At 43.3% G+C, this 22,437-nt stretch overlaps 1 protein-coding gene across 7 annotated transcripts in view; it reads right to left on the reverse strand.

Annotated features, from left to right (window-relative positions):
• Window positions 1–22,437, reverse strand: part of SULF1 (sulfatase 1) — a 162,365-nt gene that overhangs the window by 3,760 nt on the left and 136,168 nt on the right. For 4 of the 7 annotated variants that reach the window (XM_082363398.1, XM_082363397.1, XM_082363399.1 and 1 more), the window contains 8 exons: window positions 18,561–18,777; window positions 16,036–16,288; window positions 14,430–14,526; window positions 13,910–14,004; window positions 13,533–13,598; window positions 12,425–12,597; window positions 10,641–10,783; window positions 10,423–10,546 (listed from right to left, as the gene is read on the reverse strand). In XM_082363398.1, coding sequence (XP_082219524.1) covers window positions 10,423–10,546; window positions 10,641–10,783; window positions 12,425–12,597; window positions 13,533–13,598; window positions 13,910–14,004; window positions 14,430–14,526; window positions 16,036–16,288; window positions 18,561–18,777 — 1,168 coding nt within the window. Of the gene's footprint in view, window positions 1–4,653; window positions 8,586–10,422; window positions 10,547–10,640; window positions 10,784–12,424; window positions 12,598–13,532; window positions 13,599–13,909; window positions 14,005–14,429; window positions 14,527–16,035; window positions 16,289–18,560; window positions 18,778–22,437 lie in introns of those variants that run through there. The other 3 variants (XM_082363402.1, XM_082363403.1, XM_082363400.1) reach the window with 2 other exon arrangements.

A 22,437-nucleotide genomic window follows, 5' to 3' on the forward strand; every position in this document is an offset into this window, starting at 1 on the left:
TAAACCATAAAGTGAAGAAAACCACAATGTAACACTGCTAAGTAAATTGAATCTTCTCAATCAAGCATCCAAGGATGTAAAAGTCACCTTAAATCAGAAATTAAAGTAGGAACCAAGGATCGTATATTCAGTCAAGCTCTCCTTCAAGTATCAAGGCTACAGAAAAACAGCTTCAAACATGTAAGGGTGCAGAGAATACTGCACACATCAGCTCACCTTGAGCAGTCTCCTAGAGGATGAGTTTCATTCAACCAAGAAATCACTGGGGAAACTTCAGCAAAAGGATTGATGGCGAGCATTTAACACATTTATCAGATCCAGGAGTAAACCAAAATTAATGAGGTAGAGAACAGAAAAAAATGACATATCTAATAGATAAATCAAAATCCTGGTTCTTTAAAAAAAAGGATCAAACCAGATAGTCATTAGCTTACCTAATTAAGAAAAAGGGGAGACATTTCAAATATACAAAATAGAAAATGGCAAGGGAGAAATAATCATTGAAATATACAAAATTTAAAACACAAGCAACTATGTTGCAGACATTAAAGTGAACAGATTGGAAAACCTAGATGAGACACATAATTGTCTAGGAAAATACATTTTATTGAAATTGACCCAATAGAGATAGACAGCTTACACAGAACAATTTCCAAAGAAGGAAAAGAAAGGTTTATAACCTTTATGTAAGTTTATAAGAACTACTATAGGAACTTTCTATCAGTCTTGTAAGAATTACACTACAAAGAAGCACCAGGTCTCTGGTTTCACAGGAGAATTTTACTAAACCTTCAAGGAAAAGAGAATCTCAATGCTCTACAACCTGTTCCAGAGCATAGAAGATCAAAGAAAACTTTCAAACTTTTTACGAAGCAAGTATAACATTGTTAGCTGTGGTAGGCAGAATAGTGGATTCACCCCCCCAAAGATGTCCACATCCTAATCTCTGGAAACTGGGTATGTTGCCTTACATGGCAAAATGGACTTTGCAGATGTGAATTAAGTTATGGATTTTGAGATTGGGGGGGTTATCCTGGAGCAGCCAGGTGGGGCCGATGTAATCCCAAAGGTCCTTTTTATAAAAAAGGGAGGCAGGAGAGTCAGAGAAAATGTGACCTCGGAAGCAAAGGGGCGTGTATGTTGGCGGGGGTGGGGTAGAGGCAGGTATTGAGATTTGAAGACGCTACATTTTCAGCTTTGAAGATGGAGGAAAGGGCCATGAACAAGGAATGCAGGCAGCTTCTAGAAGCTGGAAAAGGCAAGGAAATGGATTCTTCCCTAGAGTCCCCAGAAGGAACGTAGACCAGCTGATACCTTGAGTTTAGCCCAGTAAAACCCGTTTCAGACTTCTGACTTCTAGAAATGTCAGAGAATAAATCTGTGTTGCTTTAAGGCACTGGGGTAATTAGTTATAAGAGTAATAGGAAACCAGTACAATACCTAAACAGAGAACGCTAGCATAAACAGAAAGACAATTTCAGACTGAAATCATTTATTAAGATGATGCAAAAATCCTAAATATTAGTGAAGAGAATTCAATATTATATTAAGAAAATAACACATGATGACCTATTGCAATTTATTCCAGAAATGGAAGGTTGGTTCATTCTTAGCAAGTCTATTAATACAATATACCATATTAGTAGATCTAAAGAGAAAAATGATCTGCATATCTCCATAGATGCTGAAAAGGCTTTTGACAAATTCAACACTCATTATTGATAAAAACACTAAAAAAAGAATTGATGGCTATTTCCCTAACATAACAAAAATGTAAATACCTTAGTCCTAAACCTGCTTCTCACTTCATGGGAAAATCCTGAAAGTCTTTACATTAAGAACAGGGACAAGGGGGCTTCCCTGGTGGCGCAGTGGTTGAGAATCTGCCTGCCAATGCAGGGGACACGGGTTTGAGCCCTGGTCTGGGAAGATCCCACATGCCGCGGAGCAACTAGGCCCGTGAGCCACAACTACTGAGCCTGTGCGTCTGGAGCCTGTGCTCCGCAACAAGAGAGGCCGCGATAGTGAGAGGCCCGCGCACCGCGATGAAGAGTGGCCCCCGCTTGCCGCAACTGGAGAAAGCCCTCGCACAGAAACGAAGACACAACACAGCCAAAAATAAAAAAAAATAATAAAAAAAAAAGAACAGGGACAAGGTCACATTGTACTGAAAGCATTAGTTTATCCAATTAGATAAATCAATCAGAGACACACAAGTGGGAAAAGAAGCAAAGCTATCTCTACTTGCAAATGTATGGTAGTGTATCTGGAAAATCCAAGAAAATCCATGACAAAGTTAACTCAAAAAAAAGAAAAAAATTTAAAAGGTAGCAGGATGTAAAGTTAATATACAGAAACCAACAGCCCTCATATACACAAACAATAATCAAGGAGAGGTTTTAATGATGGAGGAAAACCCTATTTACAATAGTAACAAAGAAGATAAAGTAATTATAAATAAACTTAATAAGAATGTTCAAAAACTTTAAGAAAATACTTTTAAAAGCTCCTGAAAGACCCATAAGTATACTTAGCCAGATGGAAAGATGTCCTTTGTTCTTGGATAGAAGACTCAGCATCATAAAGATATAAATTCTTCCCAATAGCTAATACTTTATAATAACTATAAATGGAGTATAACCTTTAAAAGTTGTGAATCACTATAATGTACACCTGTAACTTACATAATATTGTATATCAACTATACTTCAATAAAAAATAAAGAATTCTTCCTGATAATTCTTGCAGAATCCAGACAGAAAAATGGTCAAAGACATAACCAGATAATATACAAAATATGTAAAATGTCCTTTAAACTTTCAAAAATATGTTCAACTCTTCTCATAATAAGAGCAATACAAATTAAAACCATACTGAGATACCCTTTCTTTCTTATTTGATTGGAAAAAAATTAAAAAGCTTGACAGCTGTCAAAAGCAAACACTGTCATACATTGATGATGGGAATGCAACCCGTATGGAAGAGAATTTGGCAATATTTACAACATCCACATATGCATTTACCTGTTGATACAGTAATCCCACCAATTCATGACTCGGAATTTACTCTGAAGATATTCTCAACAACATGAAATTATACTTGCACAAGGCCCTTTATTGCAGTTCTATTTGTAATTGTAAAATATGAAAATAACTGAATAATACATAAAAGAGCAGTTGAATAAATTATGCTTTTTGCAGTTTTGACTTTGGAGCTAGGTGAAGGCATTACATACTAAAAACCAAAATCAAATGAATAATGATGAAGATAAAAAGAACCTAAAATGGAATACAAACAAATAAGCAAACCTTACTTTACTTCAAATGAATAACATAACCACAATAAAAGAGGGCGGGGCACAGAACAAGCCCAGATAACTTTGAACATAGCACTGTTTTTTGTTACTCAAAAGAGAAACAGGGACTTCCCTGGTGGCACAGTGGTTGAGAATCTGCCTGCCAATGCAGGGGACACGGGTTCGAGCCCTGGTCTGGGAAGATCCCACATGCCGCGGAGCGACTAGGCCCGTGAGCCACAATTGCTGAGCCTGCGCATCTGGAGCCTCTGCTCCGCGACAAGAGAGGCCGCGATAGTGAGAGGCCCGCGCACCGCGATGAAGAGTGGCCCCCACTTGCCGCAACTAGAGAAAGCCCTCGCACAGAAACGAAGACCCAACACAGCCATAAATAAATAAATAAATAAAATTAAAAAAAAAAAAAAAAAAGAGAAACAACTGAAAAATACACTGAACTCTAGACAGCGGGTTTGTTTTTGCAGTAGTGTGATTTAGCAATTCTGAAATCGCTCTCTGTGTACCGCAGCATTTAACAAATGACTTAATCCACTGGGGATAATGGACACTGGATTTCAGTGCCTACCCGTCCCTCCACAGCACACTTCTTTTCAGGGTGCAAACTGCACAGCAGTACCCGGTGGTCCTGGTCCTGACCCACACCTTAACAGCCCTGACACAGGTCCCCTCTTCGTCTTAGGAAGCCGACCTCACCTCCAGCCCCCTGAACTCCAAACCCTGGCTTTGACCCATCTCTTGGTCTAGTGCCTTAAACAGAAAAGTCCAACAGTGCTAGCAAGGCAGCTTGAAAAGAAAACGGAGCCCTGAGATGTGACTGGGAGAAGAGACCCCGGGGCAGCTTCCTTAGGGCAACACAGAGCAGGGCAGTGAAGGCTGTGTTTTTCCCTTCTGATCTCAAGAGGTTCGGGTGGTTCAGAAAATGCATTTGTGTGCTGAACTCTGGGCTGCCAACGAGTGATGATGGAGATGGTGTTGGTGTTGATGAATATCTTTTTGTGTTTCTTGTAAAATACAGTAGCATTCTTGTATCACTCATTACTCCCGTTCACATACTGCTTTCTTCATGTGAGTGCTTTGTGCCCCCATATTATACCTTACTAATAATACCCATCATCATCAGGGCTTGCTATATGTCAGGCTCTGTTCTCAGCTTCTGACTAGTGAGGCTGGGATTTGAACCCAAGGCAGGCTGGCTTCAGTGTCTGTTCTCTAACCACAGTACTGCGCAGCCCCTAACACACAGCTATGCCACACACAACTGTCTACAAGGAACGCACTGTGGCCACAGGGGCAAATGAATCAAAACAAGCGAAAGCGGTTCCTTAAAAACTAAAGGATCCAGGGGCTTCCCTGGTGGCGCAGTGGTTGGGAGTCTGCCTGCCAATGCAGGGGACACGGGTTCGAGCCCTGGTCTGGGAAGATCCCACATGCCGCGGAGCAACTGGGCCCGTGAGCCACAACTACTGAGCCCGCACGTCTGGAGCCTGTGCTCCGCAACAAGAGAGGCCGCAATAGTGAGAGGCCCGCGCACCGTGATGAAGAGTGGCCCCTGCTCGCTGCAACTAGAGAAAGCCCTCGCACAGAAACGAAGACCCAACACAGCCAAAAAATAAATAAATAAATTTAGAAAACAAACAAAAAAACAAACAAAAAAAAACTAAAGGATCCAGTGATCCCACTCCTGGGCATATATTCGGAAAAAACTGTAATTTGAAAAAATACATGCACTCCCATGTTCATAGCAACACTATTTACAATAGCCAAGACATGGAAGCAACCTAAATGTCCATCGACAGAGGAATGGATAAAGAAGATACGGTACATATATACAATAGAATACTACTCAGCCATAAAAAAGAGTGAAATAATGCCATTTGCAGCAACATGGATGAACCTAGAGATGATCACACTAAGTGAAGTAAGTCAGATAGAGAAAGTCAAATACCATATGATATCACTTATATGTGGAATCTAAAAAAGATACAAATGAACTTATTTACAAAACGGAAACAGACTCACAGACATAGAAAACAAACTTATGGTCACCAAAGGGGAAAGACAGAGGGGAGGGATAAATTAGGAGTATGGAATTAACAGAAACACACTACTATATATAAAATAGATAATCAACAGGACCTACTGTGTAGCACAGGGGACTCTACTTCATATTCTGTAATAACCTATATGGGAAAAGAATCTGAAAAAGAATATATGTATATGTATATACATGTATAAAACTGAAACACTCTGCTGTACACCAGAAACTAACACAGCATTGTAAACCAACTATACTTCAATAAAAAGTCGACTTTACGTTTGGAAAAAACAAACAAGCAAAAGCAATGTGGACAGAAGCATGGTCGCTGGGGGCGGGCACGACGTGGCCTGCTGGGCTGTAGGGCGCGGGACAAAAGGGGCAGGAAGCAGCCATGCCGGCCTTAGGCTGCCAAGAAGGGACCGGGACTGGCCGGAGCTCATCGAAGGGCAGGGGCATCAGCTTTCACAGGCAATGGGAAAAATAAACACCCCATCAACCTGTGGATCCGATTCTATTTTGCAACACAGAACTTATTACTTTCAACTCAAGTCAGCAATTATTTCCTGAGTAGAATGGGGGCCACTTTACTGAGCTGTGTCCCTACCCTGAGCTTGTCCTAACCGGGAAAATGACCAGTGGGAATAAGCAAAGCATTTCAGCTGCCCTGCCTCATGGACCTCCCAGGCCAAAAAAAAAAAAAAAGGAAATTGAACAGGGAACAGACTTGCTTTTAAAAGACCTTCTAAATAAGCCTGAGGATTAATTTTCGAAAATTCACAAAACCGAAGGCAGTTTACAAATGCTTCTGTAGTCGATCTTGTACAAAGTACATTCTCTAAAATATCCTTGAATTTTCAAATTCCAAATTCTTCAGGTGTGATTGTTCTCATTTTTCTCAAAGGCTTTTGTAATCAAATTGCATGATTCAAAATGCATTTTCATTAGTTTTCTAAAATAAATAAATAAATAAATAAATAAAAATCTGAAAGAATCGAAGCTTCCAAAAACCCATCAGCGGTGCCGTCACGGGAGGGCTGTAGACTGGTTAAGTGGGACGGCAGTTTTTCCGGCTGTTCCACATCTGTCGCCTTTCAATCCGACAGGATGCGATGGACAGGGGAGGCCGCATCAAGCACTGCCTTTGGGTGTCCGGGGAGAGCCCAGGTCTGACAGGCCGATGCCCTCCTGTTTCATCATTTCCTGCCTACGATGTGGATAGCAGCTGAAAGGTAGTTTGCCTCATGGATTATGAAACGGTGGAGTCTGAAAACGCCAGTCATTCTGAGTTAAAAAGGATCCTTAGATTTGTCCATTGGTAAGGAATTTAGAAGAAAAAAAATACAAAACAGGTAACATGAGGTTACCCTGCCACACACACTTTCACTCGCCACATTCCCAGGGAAGGGACGCCATGTCCTCAACAACTAAAGCTACCAAGCGTTTGCCCAAACGACCCCAGAAATGATGGATTTGGCCCCGTTTAGTGATGGTGGTGACAGGGGTCAGGGTAGGGGGGGTCCCAGATGCCTGCCCTTTACTCATGACTGGAGTGCAGTTAGCCATTCTTCATCTCAAAGCTGTCCAAGGGTGGCTTGCTGAAGAAGAACTCTCTTCCTCAGCTCTGACCAGACTGGTGTCTTAAATAATCTGTTAATACCCTTTTACCTCTGTCATGACAGAAATAAAAGAGGGCCGGACGGAAAATCCCGCAGCTGTAGAATTGAGTGCATCATAAAATAACTGTAAAGTCAGTAACTAGTGTGAGGTCCACTTAAAATGCCCCACTTCAGAAATGTCTTAATGGGACCCCCGGGAAGCAGGCAGATCAGTCCCGGTGTGTGAGATGCTACCTCGGCAGCCCGTAGCCTGGGGGAGACCCGCGTAAGAGGGGGCTGTCCTGCTCTGTCTCACGTGTGCTGGTGCGGGGCACGCAGGGTGGGTGTGGAGGCGGAGTGAGGAAAGGAAAGAAGAAAGACAAGAGGGAAGAGAAAAAGAAGAGACAGAGAGACCGCTATCAAGGATCCCCAAAAGTCCAGCTTTCTTTGTCTTGTTTGTTTGCTTACACCTTCCCCGCCATCATTCAGCTTCTCATGGGACCAATGAACTGCCCTCTGAAAGGAGGAACCTGAGACCACAGCTCAGGAGCCTGGAGGAGGGGCAGGGGGCCACCAGGGTGCCCTGGACAGGCGACATTATTCTATTTCTTTGAGACAGTATCAAGATGGGTGACACCAGGGAGGTCCATGTTCCCTTGATGAAAGTGTTTCTCCCAAGAGGATTCGTGAACTAAGGCAGTGACACATCCGTGCCTCAGTTTCCCCTCAGTAAGGTGGTAAGGACAGACCCCTCCTGCCCCACACGGCACGTTTCTGACAGACCTGCTTGAAGTCTAAGCTTGGAGTAGAAGGTTCTGTGCAAGGGCTGACACGGCCACCAGGCGTTCTGGGTCCCCCTCCCCGACCCCAGAGCACAGGGAGGTAAGCGGGATGGATGGGGGGCTGGAGGGGATAAGAGGACAGGGCTGAGGGGTCTTCATCAAGCTTTCACGTGTCAGGCACTATTGTCTCTAGGCTGTGCTGAGACCTTTCTGCGAGTCTTGATTCCAGATACCCTGACCCCGACTCCCACGCTTCCTATTCACTCACCAGCCTCCTGCAAAGCTTCTGAGCCCCATCACCGCTGCTTTCACCGCCAAAGTTAATTAAGGACTGTGAACAAGGAAACGCCTTCTCTCTGCTCCACCTTCAGCTCTAGTGTGCTCTTAAAATTCCCGTGACTCCTTTTGTGATTTTGACTTCATAAAATCTCTACCTCATTTCTGTGAAGCCTCTCCACCAAATCAACGTGTAAGCACCACCAGGAAAATAATCCTCCCCCCTTCTCCCCAGGGCTCCCGAAGGTCATTCTGTTTTCTCCCTCTTCACATCATTCCGTGCTTAAAAGCACCATCCAACAAGCAATCAAGCGTGGGACTGAGTGAATGCTCTGAGAGACATCTTGTTGTGACAATGAGTTGATGTAAAAGCAAAATGACAGATCTGTCCCCAGTGACACAAGACGGTGGAGAAAGCTGTTAGAACATGCGTGCACCCCAAGCTACGCTCTGTGCGACAAGGTGAGAAACAGAAATGAGTTAAAATGGCTGGATCATGCAATGACTGGGAAAGAAGCTGCCGGGCAGAATAAAAAAGTGTGAATACCTGTGCAGGTCATAGCTTCCTCCATCTTTATTTCCTGATATAGGAAAATATAAGAGTAATTTACGTTAGCTTTACAACTCATAAAACCACCCACTATGTCATGTTCCATGCACAACATCTAAACCCTAGAAAGAAATATATCGTGTGAAATACAGATTGTGCCGGAGTCCCACAGAGCTTTTCTATTAGACAGGTTCAAAATGAGGATGGAAAGCTATAAATAAAAAGGTTTAAGATAAAACGTATCAGACTTCACATGAAAAATGGGTGAGGGTGAGATAGGAAAGCCCATTTCAAAGTGATAAAGCGGTACTTCCCAAAGTCCATGTAAGTCTCAGGAATAGTTAACTTTTGGCTATTTTAGACAAAACACTTGGAAAAAAGGGCCAATAATCATCTCCCTCAGGAAGCGTCTAGAAGGTGGACAGGACTACTTGAAGTGTAACGGTAACAATAGGCTCCACCTGGCGTGTCGTTCACCATTTAGAGACTCTATCAGGTTTCACTAAGTGGAGCTGCTATGTCATCACCAGTAGGAGGTGCTATGTTCTTCAGGGGAGAAATATCCGGGTGTAATATTTCAAGTGCCTCTAATACTTGTTTCAATTTCCAGGCCTTAGGGGGCTTTTTTGGGGAGTAAAATTTGAGGAAAAGGTCAACAGATAAGCAGGATATCTGGAAAGATTTAAGCTGAGTGGAGTCAGTGACCAAAAGACCTGGCTGGACTCTTCTGGCTGGCAATGAATTCCGATAAGGTTTTAACTGAGGGGTGGTGACTGACAGCTGTGATGGCACCGCCCACAGGATTTAGAATTTCCTCTGGGACTCGCAGCTTGAATGCCGTGAGGACCCTATAGTGGTGGAAATGACAGGTGACGATGCTGATCATTTCAGCATGCGCCACTGCCCCCGCCCCCAGTCCCCCATCAAGGCTCATGGCCTGGGGAGCTGCCTACTTTTATTGCTGGCTCTGCAGGGGACCCACAGGGACACAGGCCCTTAAGGGCGCTGAGAAAACTCAGCTGCCCAACAGCGGGTTTTTGCAAATTGTTCCCACTGTCTTTGGGTCTAGCTCTTCACCCTTTTGGGGTTGGCACGCTGTGCCCTTGGCCAGCCTCAGCTCTTTCTCCTTCCTTCTATGGACAGCTGATATTTACATTTCCACAGGAATTATGAGAAAATAAGTATTCTCATTAACCAGGAAAGAGCTGGGACGGACACTGAAAAGAACTGCATCTCCATGAGCCAAAGGAGAAATGAGTTTAACATTGCAGACCAGGGAGGGAACATCTGGCTGATTCCATACAGGCCCTCTTATACTTTCAGATCTCAAGACAACGTTGTGCCCAAACATCTCTAGTTTCAGATGGGAAACACTTGCAGAAGAAATCTAATTCCGTGTGTCGTGGGCAGGGATCCAACTGGGGCAGTTCCAAACTCTGAGAGGCAGAAATAGGGCACTGTGTGTTTCCATCCCAATTCTCTTAAAAAAAAATAGGATATCCTGGTTGACCTAGAGTATATCTTATGACTGTTGACATCAATAACAAATAAACCCCCGATGCTCTCATCCCATTTTCCAGTGGATGCTTCCATCAGGAATTGAGGTTTACTAAGAGAAGGGATCTTTGGGCGAGATGGAATGAAACACTCACCAAATCTTTGGGGGTATTAAATTTTTCGTTAGTGCACCCAGAGCTAAATTAGGGAACAAAATATGTTTGGAATTGCCTGGAAAGTTTCCCTTGTAAGGATCCCAAACTAGACGTTTCTATGTCTTCTATCCCCAACTATATGTTTCAAAGGCAGAAAACTTGACAACAGAAAGAATTTTCCAGGTACTATGGGACAAAAAAAATTTTTTTCCTTACCAACTTCTAGGCCCTTAGGTCTTGGGTTGCACTGCTTATACCCTTGACAGCTCCTGAGTTCCATCAGCTGCATGTGTAGCTGATTCAAAACGCCCCGTTCTATTGTGTGCACGGTATTTGTGAGCTGCGGATGAAGCGGCCAGGACAGTATCTTTAAGCTCACGTTCTGCTTATTCCATTTTCAGTAAGCTTCATAAAATGAAAACATATTGACTTACCTGATAAGGATCAGTATTCATATCAAAAAACTCCAAAAAGCCAGTGGCGAACTCACAGAAAAGAAAATTATGCGTCTCATTAACTGTCCGCAAACACCAGTAGGTGTTGTTGTTAGAACTCGTGCAAGCACAGAAAGAGCCCACTGTTGGCAAGAAAGATAAACAAAACAAAAAGAATGAGAAAACCCAGGAGCCTCGCCATTCCAGTGTTTCCTTATCTTTACATTTTAAAGTTCACATTTTCTTTCTTGCAAATACTGTGTGTGTAGACGTTAAAAACAACTACATTTCTCCCCCTCTCTATACAAATTTGCCGTGAGATTAGGTGACGATGCAAAAAAACAGTGGCAACCTAGGAGGGTGATTATAGGCTGAAGGTGAAGGTGAAGTTTCAGGCTCTTTCGTTTGCTGTCCCCTTAGCTCTGTGGGGCACTGTCTCCAAAACAGGGTGACTGAGTGGAGAACGGGAAGGAAAGTATCGGAACTCCAATTTATGGTTGTTTTAATTTTTTTTAAAGAGGGAAAAAATGGTTACTTAATAAAAAGATGGACCCAGTGCCTTAGCTTGCTCTGAATGTCAGATGGTCGCGTGTCACAAATGGTGAAAGGAAAGAGAGGGGATTCTGCAGTGTGGATGGGTTTGGAGGAGGCTTGAGCGCAGCTCAGTGGATTTAAGGGTGTCGAAATTTGTGATCTTGCAGACTCTCTACAACACCTGAACATGAGATGGACCGTTACCATGAACATCTTTTGTACCACGCAGAGGTTCGCTGGTTAACTTGTAGAAAGTACGTGAAAGAGCGGTCATATGAAAGCTTCTGCTACTCCCTCTGCCTGGGGTGCTGTACCCCCAACCCCTGTTCACATGATTCCTTCTCTCCACGCCTTAGGTTTCAGCTTCAATATCACCTCTTCAGAAAGGCCCTTTATCCCTACCCTCTCTAAAAGGGTCCCTTTTAAAAACTTTGATCACTGTTTCCTTCACAGCATTATTACAACTTGTAATTATTTTATTGATTTCATTTACTTTCTTTCTTTACCCCCTTTCGGAATATAAGTGTCTCGAGGGCAGAGAAGGAGGTGTGTCTCGCTCATCGTGTGTCTCCCATGCTCGGCCCAGACCCTGATGGAGAGCCGATCTCCAGCAAGCTCTGTGACCCTCAGATCCCCACATTCAAAGTTAAAGCTAGGCCTTTAAAAGTTCACTCAGCCTCGAGTGTGTAAACATTATGTAAACATAAATGCAAACACAGACCCTGAAATCAAGATGCACCAAAACAGAAAGGAAAGCAAAAATGATCACAAATAGGTCTTAGGTCTCCCCAAGAATGGTCTCTGGTTTCCTGGGAGTCTCCAAATCCCAGTTTGAGAAACAATGACCTGGACTTCAAGTGCAAGTCTCCATGCACTCGCAATAAAGCAGAAATGAAATATATTTGGGACAAAATTGTTCATCCATTTATTTAGTTACTTAGTGACAAAGCAGTCTTGCTGGGCCAGAAGTCTGTCAGGGGCTGGGTACTCCGTGAAATATCATCAGGAGAAAAACCCACGGAGAGCTGGGCATTTTCAAACAAAACATCAAAATACAAATTTCTAAAGAAAAAAGTAATTTTGGGCAAAATGATTCTAGCTGTCAGTATAGACAATGATATGATGCTTTAATCTAGGGTCTTTCTAGATTCCTGGTTTCGAGCTGCTGAATTCCCAGTCTAAGTAACTGTGCGCGAGCTGCTGGCTGTCAGGCTGGTGGCGGGAGGTGGCACTTAGATGGGGCGACTCACGGTTCCAGAACGGCGCTGTCTGCCAGTGATTGTTGTCATGCGTGAAGCAGGTGAGGCCAGGAAGGCTGCACTCTTCACCCTTCCGCTGCCGCTTCTTCTCCTTCCTCTCTTTCTTCCTCCTGCGGTTCTCCTTGAAAAGCTGCAGTTTGCTGTCTACTTCTTGAGCGGCTTCTCTATTCCAATAGAAGGGACGTTTTAATGATCAGAAAGCACTTTCTCAAGTAAAAATAGGATCGTTGCTATGAATCGCACACACAGATTTAGGCACAAGATAGTAGACACACAATAACAGATGGCCTTACTTTTTCAGAGGGCCTCGAAGCACAAAATATAAGCAGCAATATTGGAGACAAACTCATGGAGTGACAACGCTCTTAGAATTTTACTGAGTCTTAACAGGATTGACATTTTCTTCCTTATTGACATGCAAACATTGATGGAAATAAATGTCAACGTGAATCAGTAGATCCCGTTGGCCATGCCCTTTGGGCAAGTGGCTTAAATTCCTGGTGGCCCAGTATCTATCAGCCATGAAGTCAATGATTGGTTGGATTAGATGACTTGAATTAGGTTGCTAAAATTCTCTGGACAAATCCTACAAAATAGGCTTGGAAAGAATCAAAAAAAAATTTTTTTTTATGACCTTGATCTTTCCATGAAGGGCTCAAATTTTGTTGAGGCTCAAATATTAAATTCCCTTTACACGCAAATTTTACGATTATTTTAAAAAGATGTCTTTTTCTTCCAACTTATAGAACGCAACACAGTTGTACACTGTTCTGCAGAACACACGGACCTAATTCAGCAAGTCCACAGAAAGCAGTGCATGGAGTACAATCTAGATACCAGCCGATACACCAGCAGAGAGCACACACGCAATTAGAGCAGAACTTCAAATGATGCCCCCTCCCGGGATTCCAAAAACATCGACTGCCATGGTCCCTTGGCAAGACGTGGGCTTGTTTTCCACTTCTTGAGCTGATGCCCTCCCAGTTGCATCTACTTTTCTTAAGCAGCACCACTTGGAACACAGGAGTCCCAGCAGCCTTTCAGGAAGGCCCCGCAAAAAGTCCTTCACTCCCAGCAAATGTGGCCAACAGTTACTTACTTGAATGGGTGAAGGTGGCTCTTTAATTTCTCTTGCTTTTTCACACCTTTCTCTTTGTTGTAATAGCTGCAGGCAAGAAGGTTGAAAAGTGAGTCTTCATCATCGTGCATTTGATCAAACAGTTGATTTATAAAATGGAAGCAAAATACAAGGTAGGCAGTTATTTTGTTGTATGTAACAATCTTAAGTTACTGGGACTTCTTTTTTTAAGCTTCTGCTTAGGTTTATGACATGTTTAATTTGACATAAATGGTTTAGATCATCACAATATATGATATCAATTTAGTAAGCTCTCTATTGGTAAAAGAGAGAAACAAGCCTAACGTGCATCACTGCAACTTGCGTGCAAATGAGACCACGGATGGACACACACACACCTCTGTTTATTGCAGCCACACTCCTCAGGTTTCCTTCTCTTTAGATGTCCTCTCACTTCTCTTAAATTCTTAATTTTATCTTGCAAAGCCTCAATCTGGAAAACACGCATGTCAACAGTGGCATTTTAAGATCAAAATTTTCTACACAAAGCATCTTTCTTTCCACCCTATTTTCCGTGTTCCACAATGACAGCTATTCATCTGAGATGATAATTAATTTGGAAACAAGCTGGGCCTAGAATATGTCTACCTCTATATTCCAACCGATGTGTTATAATAAACATTAACAGCTGGCTCTTTTATAATTGAATCATTTTGCTCACAGAGATTTCAAGAGGTCACGCTTTTTTCACCTTCTATTTTGTTTTCAGTCAGGACTATCACAGTGTCACTGGAGAAGCAGAAGCAGCTTGTTCTTCTATTCTTCGCATAATTATAAAAAAGATGAGTGCACACAGCAGGGCTGGCAAGTGGGGTGGGCTTTTGGAATATACCTTCCAATTACATGGCCATGGCTCACCTCTTTATCAATGTATGCCTTGTGGTCCTTCCAGGCTCTGGCTGATTGATAAAGTTCTCTCTCACAATGGATTGTATCATTTGGAAGAATAAAGCATCTGCAAATACCAAGCAAACAACATTAGAAATAGGTTTCTATGCTAATATTAAAAAGCATTAAAAATAGCCAAGGGAACTTCATTATCCTCTATACCAGAGGTCCCCAGCCCCCAGGCCATAGACCAGTAGTGGTCCGCGGCCTGTTAGGAGCTGAGTGGCACAGCAGGAGGTGCGCGGGGGGCAAGTGAGTGAAGCTTCATCTGTCGCTCCCCATCTCTTCCCATCGCTTGCATTACCGCCTAGATCATCCCCTGCTCCCTCCCCCACCATGTAGAAAAATTGTCTTCCATGAAACCGGTTCCTGGTGCCAAAAAGGTTGGGGACCGCTGCTCTAACTGCTTAATTTGGATGCAAGCAGTTACCTGGAGCTGAGCTACAGACAAGGATAAGTGGGAATGTTTCCTGGCTACTGGTGAGGACAGAGGATGGTATCAGAGAGACGTCATCACGAAGATCAAGGCAACATTCAATATTCACGTCCCCGTGAACAAATATCACCCCCCCCCAAACTCCACTTTCGAAAGCCCCACCAAATACTGTAGGAAAAAAAATGAAGTTCTCACAGTTGTAACGGAAATGGTTGATTTGAAGAAATACAGATTTAGAAGGTGGTTATTCATCCTACCTATTTTGTTACAAAGAGCCTGCCTGAGGTGCCCCATTAAGTTTGAAGCAAAGAAGCAGCCCCAGGGATGGACAGCAGGTGGGATGGGGGAGCAAATCAACACTGAATGAGAAACAAACCCGGGTGTAAATCTTTTAGCATCTAACCATAACCGCTGCAGGCATCAGGAGACCCGTCCCAAAGATAAAAATCCTGGCAGGGCTCACAGCACCCCACCTCCCTAAAGTGATGAAATGCAAGAGAAAACAAAGATCTCGCTAAAAAATTCAGAAAGAAAAGATTTCTCTATCAAGAGAGCACACAGATTTTGGAAGGAACTGAAGAACCAGGGTAGTCAGTTAAAGCCGAGGGGAATCACCTCCCTCCCCATCTCCGTGACTCTCTGGGATCTGGAGAGGTCAGGTGTTTCTGCATCTCATATCCATCCTCAACCCACGCCATCTTTCTGGACGCTTCTCCGGGACCCAGAGTCCTCCCTTGGGCTGTGTTTCATTTCTGAGAGCCTCACACGGTAACTGCTCTGAGCCACAGTGCCCACGCAGCGAGAGCCTTTCCAGCCCTGGTAACGGCTTCCATGTGTTTTCTAGACTCCACAAAGGTAACTGCTTCAGGGCAGAACTCCACTCCTGCTGAGTCAAGATGTGACAGCATCACTCTGGCTAAATGCCCAGCTGATCAGCCTTCATGTGAAACTGACCCAAAGCAAACGTCCAAATCTATGACTGTTTGGACTCCTTGTTGCTTCTTTAACCCCCAGGTATACATCGGCCAGCTCTAGGAACACCGTACTGCTGAGTGACACCGCTTTTTGCAAAGGGGCAAAATCGTATGATATGGAGGGATGACTCCGAACTCAACCCCCGTGAACACAAAGCCTTCCTACTTGTGCGTCACTCGGACAGTGGCGGGCAGGCCCACGGCATTGCCGCTGTCGGCCAGCATCGCGTCCCCATCACCGCCGCTGCTGGCCTGGCGGCCCCTGGGCCCCTGGCGACCTTCATCATGACGCTTGGCAATGTTTCGCGGTCGCAGGACTTGCAGTTCTTCTTCTTCCAGGTTTATGTCATATATTTTGCCTTCAAATTCGACTGACAAGGAGCGTGTCTGCCGGGTATGGACAAATCTGGGCTTGTACTCTGGAAATAAGGGCAGACAGGTTAACACGGATGGCCAGGTGTAGTTTAGGAGGGAAGAAAATGATCGCCAGGCTTGGTGAGCATTTTGGGAGGGGGCAAGCAGCACACACTGCATTGCTGAGGGCACATCATGGTGCAGTGGCCGGCCCGTGGGAATTCACACTGGGAGAGGCAGGCTATGGTCCTGGCTTCGCAAGTGCAGAGCAGTGTGCTGGATGGTGTGTTTCTCTGGGTCTCAGGCCTTTCATCCCTCAAGTGAGGGGGTAGATCTAGCTGATCTCTAAGACCCTTTCCCCTTAGGGTAGGCTGTGAACTTCGACATCAAGTTTTCAAAGTGAACCACAAGGCCGTTTGGATAAAACTGTTAGTAATAGTAATGACTATAATTAGCTTTTAACAATAAAACTATTAATAATAGTAATGACTATAATGAGCTTTTGCTGTGTATTATTCCCGTCGTCCTTATCTCTAATGCACAATCATGAAAGACAGGAATTATGACAATAAATCCTCACATTAAAAAATCTATCAGATTGTCAAAACAGGCTCATGAGTTCGTTATCGTCTTTATATTATGATGAGAAAACTGAAGCTTTGAATGTTACATACTTTTGCCAGGTGACGCAGCCAATAGTTGTGGGATCTCAGACTACAACCTATCAGATTCTAAAGATTACAGTCTTCCCACGACACTGGGCTGTTTTTTCAAAAAGGTGAATGCTCCAGACACCTTCTATTTGCACAAACAATAGAAGATTGCTCTAAGAAAAATTAAATTTTGCAAATGCTTTCATCAGCCAACTGACTAAATGCCTGGCAGATGGACAGTAATGCCAGGGGGAGGTGAGTGGGCTTTCTGGTCACCGGAGACCACTGTCAAGGCTCACTGTGGGCTAGATAAGAGCTTTAACATACACACACTGGTCCCCGCTGGTCAGATGCACTCAGGCTCTGCGGGGGGTCGGGGGGGGGCACTCAGTGGCCTTACGTGTCCAGCCTGCTGCTAAAGTAGGAAGAAAGGGAGCACATTGGCTGCGAGATCAGAATCATGTCGCTCTCTGCAGGGTGCTGCTCTCAGAGGAAACGCCCCTGTGCACTGGATCACTGCGAGTGCTCACGAATCCCATCACTACGCAAAAGGGGAACGTCCACTCCTGTTCTCGAATACACAGCACTCCACGTGGCTTGAAAAAGTGGCCCCAGACTTCTTGAGCTGGTGCTCCACACGGAAAAATCAGTGTGTTTTATGGTCAGTGCCAGGGGAGCGACAACTGAACTTCTTGAGAGAAAAGAGGCTTCCCCCACGTCCAGGCTGGACACTGGAGATGGCTTCTGTTAAGGGAGAAGGTCAGGGGTCCTGTCCCTTGTCGTTTTCCCATTTGAAATCTTTGTGTGAATTATTAAACCTGGCATTTTCTCTCAGGAGGAAAGAAAACCTCCAAAGTCAATGATTTTCAGCCTCTGGGGTTATAGATTCCTTTAATATTTTGTAGAAAGTTACGGACATCCAGAAACATGTGCATATATACACATAGAATATACTTAAAATTTTGTATAAAATGCTAGAGGCTCACGATCCTATAAAGTTCACCTGTGAAGGCCAGGGTAATAAAGCCTGTTCTAAGAGCTTCCATTGCACTCTAGTGAATGATTTGATTTCCTGGTTTTGGGCATAGAATTTAATTTAATGTATCCTGCTTTCCAAAACCAGTTCAGAAAGGCGTTATCATAGAAATGTCACTTTTCACATTAAGCCACTAGATGGCACTAGACTCTCACTCTTTTATGGAAGGTGCCGCTTCATAGGAATCTGATAGTTGCCTGATAAGAGTTTTTATAAAGAAAATGCTAGGCAGTGCGCCTCATGCTGAATTCGACTAGTTGGACCCTGCCAGTCAATAAGAGGAATTAGAAACATATATTATCCTAAAACAGATATGCCGTTTAAAAAAGCATTTATGCTTCTCCTATTAGTTAAATGCACAAGCACTGAAACCTTGGATTCTTCTTTTCTTTCTTTTTAAGTGTGCATATGTTTTGTGTCTGCTGCTTTTACTGAATATATTTTCATCCTAAGCTTAATATTCACAAAGCAAAATTTCAAATGACCTCAGCTTTCATATTGTAAACAGAACTATTATTTGCTTTTAGCCCCAAACCTGTGCATTGATAATATCCTAACATGTAGACGGATCAAGACGTTTTTGTCTCCCTAACATCCATTCCCAAAGGCCTTGGCCTGCCGCTGAGAGGGTCACAGAGAATGGCTTACTCGGGGTCCCCTGGTTCCTTAGGTACTGCCTCTGACTCTTCCTCTGGCTTCTGCTGGCCCGATAACCGGCATCTCCACAATTGCACTCTTTGTCCTTGTCGTGGAAGCTGCGAGAGAAGAGGGGCCTCGTGCTGTGCCGGACAGCAAGCAGGTCACCAGACCCCTTGCACTTGTGAATCCGAAGCTTGCCAGACGCGTCCTCGACACACCGCCACTTCTGCAAAAGCCAACGTGAGAGCAAGTTACCCATCCCGAGTCAGGTGTTCCTGATTAAGGACTGCTGCTTTTGTTTTTAGAACCCTGGCGACACCATTAAAAAGAGCCAAGGACAAAAGGCCAGCTTTTAAGTGACCCTGGAATACGTTGACTCCTGTTCTCTTAGGTATTTCCTTCACTGCAGGCAAATACAGATGACCACAAAATCACGGGAAATCAGAGCTACCTCAATGACACCAGAGCCAAAAATTGATATATAAATCCTCAGCATCCAGACTAAACAGAGTCTTGAATGAAACACGTAAAAGCCCTTACTTAACTCACCAAGCCACAGAGCACAGCTGTCAGGGCTGTTTTCACCAGACCCTTCTTTTTCTGGAAAAACAAACGTGGCCGCTTTGTTCTCTGTCCTTGAATTTTCTAATGCGAGCCCGGGAAGAGTGGCACATGAGGAAGACAGAGATGAGTTTAATCTGAGTCCATCACGGGGCAAGGCAAAGTTCACACAGCCCAGACATTAGCAGATGTGCCAGGCTTTCTCTGTGCTTTTTCTTATCCTTCTACAAACAGCGCGCAGCCAGCAGAACAAGATGCTCCCTAAAGAGGAAGGTTCACCTCCTCGGAGACACGCATGAGGAGCTGGGCCTGGGTTTTCTAGTTCGAGCTTTCTCTCAAGACAGCCACAGAGCTTGCAGGCTAAATTCCAGATGAGTATGCCCCAGGATCGGGTCTCAGTGCCCCCCACCCTGCTTCGTGAGTATCAAACCTGGCTGCAATAACAGCGCTTTCTTTGCCTGGGGGTTATTTCATGTGATCCTCTATAACTGACTTAAAGATCTAATCACCTTCCTTTTACTTTTCATTTTCCCCTTTCTCCCTCCCTAAAATGTTAATCTGGCAAACAGGAAGAACAATGACTTTTATTTTAAGTTGATCGTGTTTGTTACAACATGCTACAGTGTAGTATTATCAAACTTGTGTCTTTTTTTTTTTCCCTTCCATGTATGAGTGTCACCTGTGTACAATTTTTATTGATACTTCTTTTCTTTAGACAGACACATTTCTAAACTGTGGCCAAAGCAATAATACTTGTAAAATTATGCGTTTGTTGTGCCAGTTATGTATTTTCAAATATATATTAAAGTAAGTGAAAAATTATTGGGTTGGCCAAGAAGATCGGGTTTTTCTGTAACATCTTATGGAAAAACCCGAACGAACTTTTTCGCCACCCCAATGTCAGATAAAAGATGTTCTTTCAGGCACCATGTAAAATGATCGCATATATCCCTTTGTTGTACCTGTATCATTGGGGAACATCTTGTCCTAATGCAAGGTGAAGTTTGGCCAAGGGTCCCAGATGGCTTGGTTAGCAGAAAAATGACACTTGCGTACAAAATAGTATAGAGCCCTTCACAATGGACCACGATGCTTATCAGTTTGTTTTCTCTTAACAGAGTCATATGCCTTCAGTGGGTGTTGAATTATCACAGCCGCCTTTGTGCTTCTACCACAGAGTTCCCAAATCCCCAGTATACAGAACTTGTACTATAATTTCACTTTAACCTCTATACACTCTTCGTGCTATTGAATTAAATTACTTCAAGATACACCAGGTTACAACCTTCTTTAGTGGCTTGGCCAGAATGTCTTGAATGTTCACATCTCCATCCAGAGAAGCAGGAGCTCAAAAGAGAAGGCCACTGACTACCTATCTACAAAGCCATGAAAAGATAAGAAGACAAGAGTAATCTAAGGACTAACTAAATTAGAGATGATTTAACTAAAAAAAAAAAAAAAAAAAAAAGACCCCAAAAACGTGAATTCAAATCGATAAGGCATGCGGGAGTTACATCTGATCAGTGGTTCTCACACTTGATTGGACACTGGGACTTTTCCAAAGCTCCCCTGGTGATTCTAATGTGCAGCTGGGTTAAGAACCATTGCTTTAGATTCACAGCTGGTTACCAGACTTCTTTGCAGCTGGATCCCACAAGGAGGGCAGAAGGGATATATTTAGGTCTAAGGAGCTCAGATGGATGAGTCTTTGAGAGGGATGTGTATTTTTGAGTGTGACTGTGAAAAGAAATGTGTCTAGAAATGTACTGTTGTAACCAGGTCAGAAAATGACTCCAGTTGAACAGATGGACACTTTCAGCCTACACTGACAGGACAATGTGCTTTGTTTAAGAGTAACCAGTTCTCCTCACTCTCTCTCCTAACCCTAACCCTAACTGTAACAGTTAGTTGACAAGTGACAGGCTTAGTCTTCGTACACTCTTAGCTGAAAACTGCAGGTAGCTGGTTCCATGCAGTTGTTTAACACGGAGACCAGTGATTTCCAGGCCTGGGTTCACAGCACTCCTAGATATGTCCAATTAGCTTGAGGAGGTGCCAGGAAATTCTCAAAAAAGTTCTCTGAGACTCACGTACAACTCCATTAAGAAATAATTAAATGTCATTTAGAATTCTTGCTTGTGAAAAGTGTCACTAAAATAAATAACATTTCATAGCTCCAAAAAGTTTGGGAATCAGTGGTGCTTGAGTATCTATATCTGTATCTGTCTTAAATCCAAATGGTTTAAGACATATCCATCCTCCTGAAATGCTACCTCAAGCATTCAAAAACCAAGAGTTGACTACTTAATGTCTGTAGTAGCAAAAGAAGGCATCGGTGGATGCACAATTCACAGCCAAGCAGAAGCTTAAGAAGTGCTCTATTTTCTATTAGACAAAAAAAATATGGTTAACTTTATTCTTGAAAAATGATGGTCTTATGTCTTCTTGTGTCCCAATTGATATCAACTTTAGTACACATAGTAATTTTTAAAGCACCCAACTACACTGAAAACCTTCCTTAGTTTTATAACCACAATGCATTAAAATTTTTCTTTTTTTTTTTTTTGCCTTGTAAGAGCTGAAGGGACAAGTAGATTCCTGTAGAACACAAAAATATAGGCAAAATTTTTAGTGACTTAGCCTATTTGGATTACAACCTGCATTTCCCATTAGCCAAATTCCTTGTTGATTTCCTATGGGACAGAGATGAAGAGAAAGTGTGTTTCTTTCCTGAAGAGTTGAATTTAACCACATGTAAGGTCTGGCGTGGTCCTTGGCGTGGATGATGTATCATACAAACTCAAATAGACGTAGATACATGCATGCACATGTACACACACGCACACACACATACACCCACAAACACCGCATACATACATATACCCGCACACGTTCTTGTATAAAACAGGAGCCACTGACAAAAAAGCCAATTATTTTCTGTACCTTGGACTCTCTGAACAAGTCATAGACCCTATTAGATAGAGTAATTATCTAGAGGCTTTGAAAACCTCAGCAGCAAGCATACTAGGAATTTTAATGACATGTAATTACCACGCACTGGCCACAGTCATCTCAGTGTCCGATATCATGACAGTTTTTATGGCTGAGCAATCAAACCTGGACATAGTGGCAACTAAACGGTCATCTTACTTAGAGAGTTTATAGAGGGAGGCGGAGAAAGAGAACTTATAAAAGAATTGCTCTGAAACACGCTGCAAGCCATTTACAGGCTCCAAATAATGAGATGACTTTGCATTGCAGAAGAGTTGCCAGAGTCAGATGAGAGCCTGAGCTCAGGCGAGGCTAATGCGATGTGGAATCAGCC

The sequence above is a fragment of the Balaenoptera borealis genome (genome assembly GCF_965194805.1).
Source record: "Balaenoptera borealis genome assembly, chromosome: 17".
Lineage (NCBI taxonomy): Eukaryota > Metazoa > Chordata > Mammalia > Artiodactyla > Balaenopteridae > Balaenoptera > Balaenoptera borealis.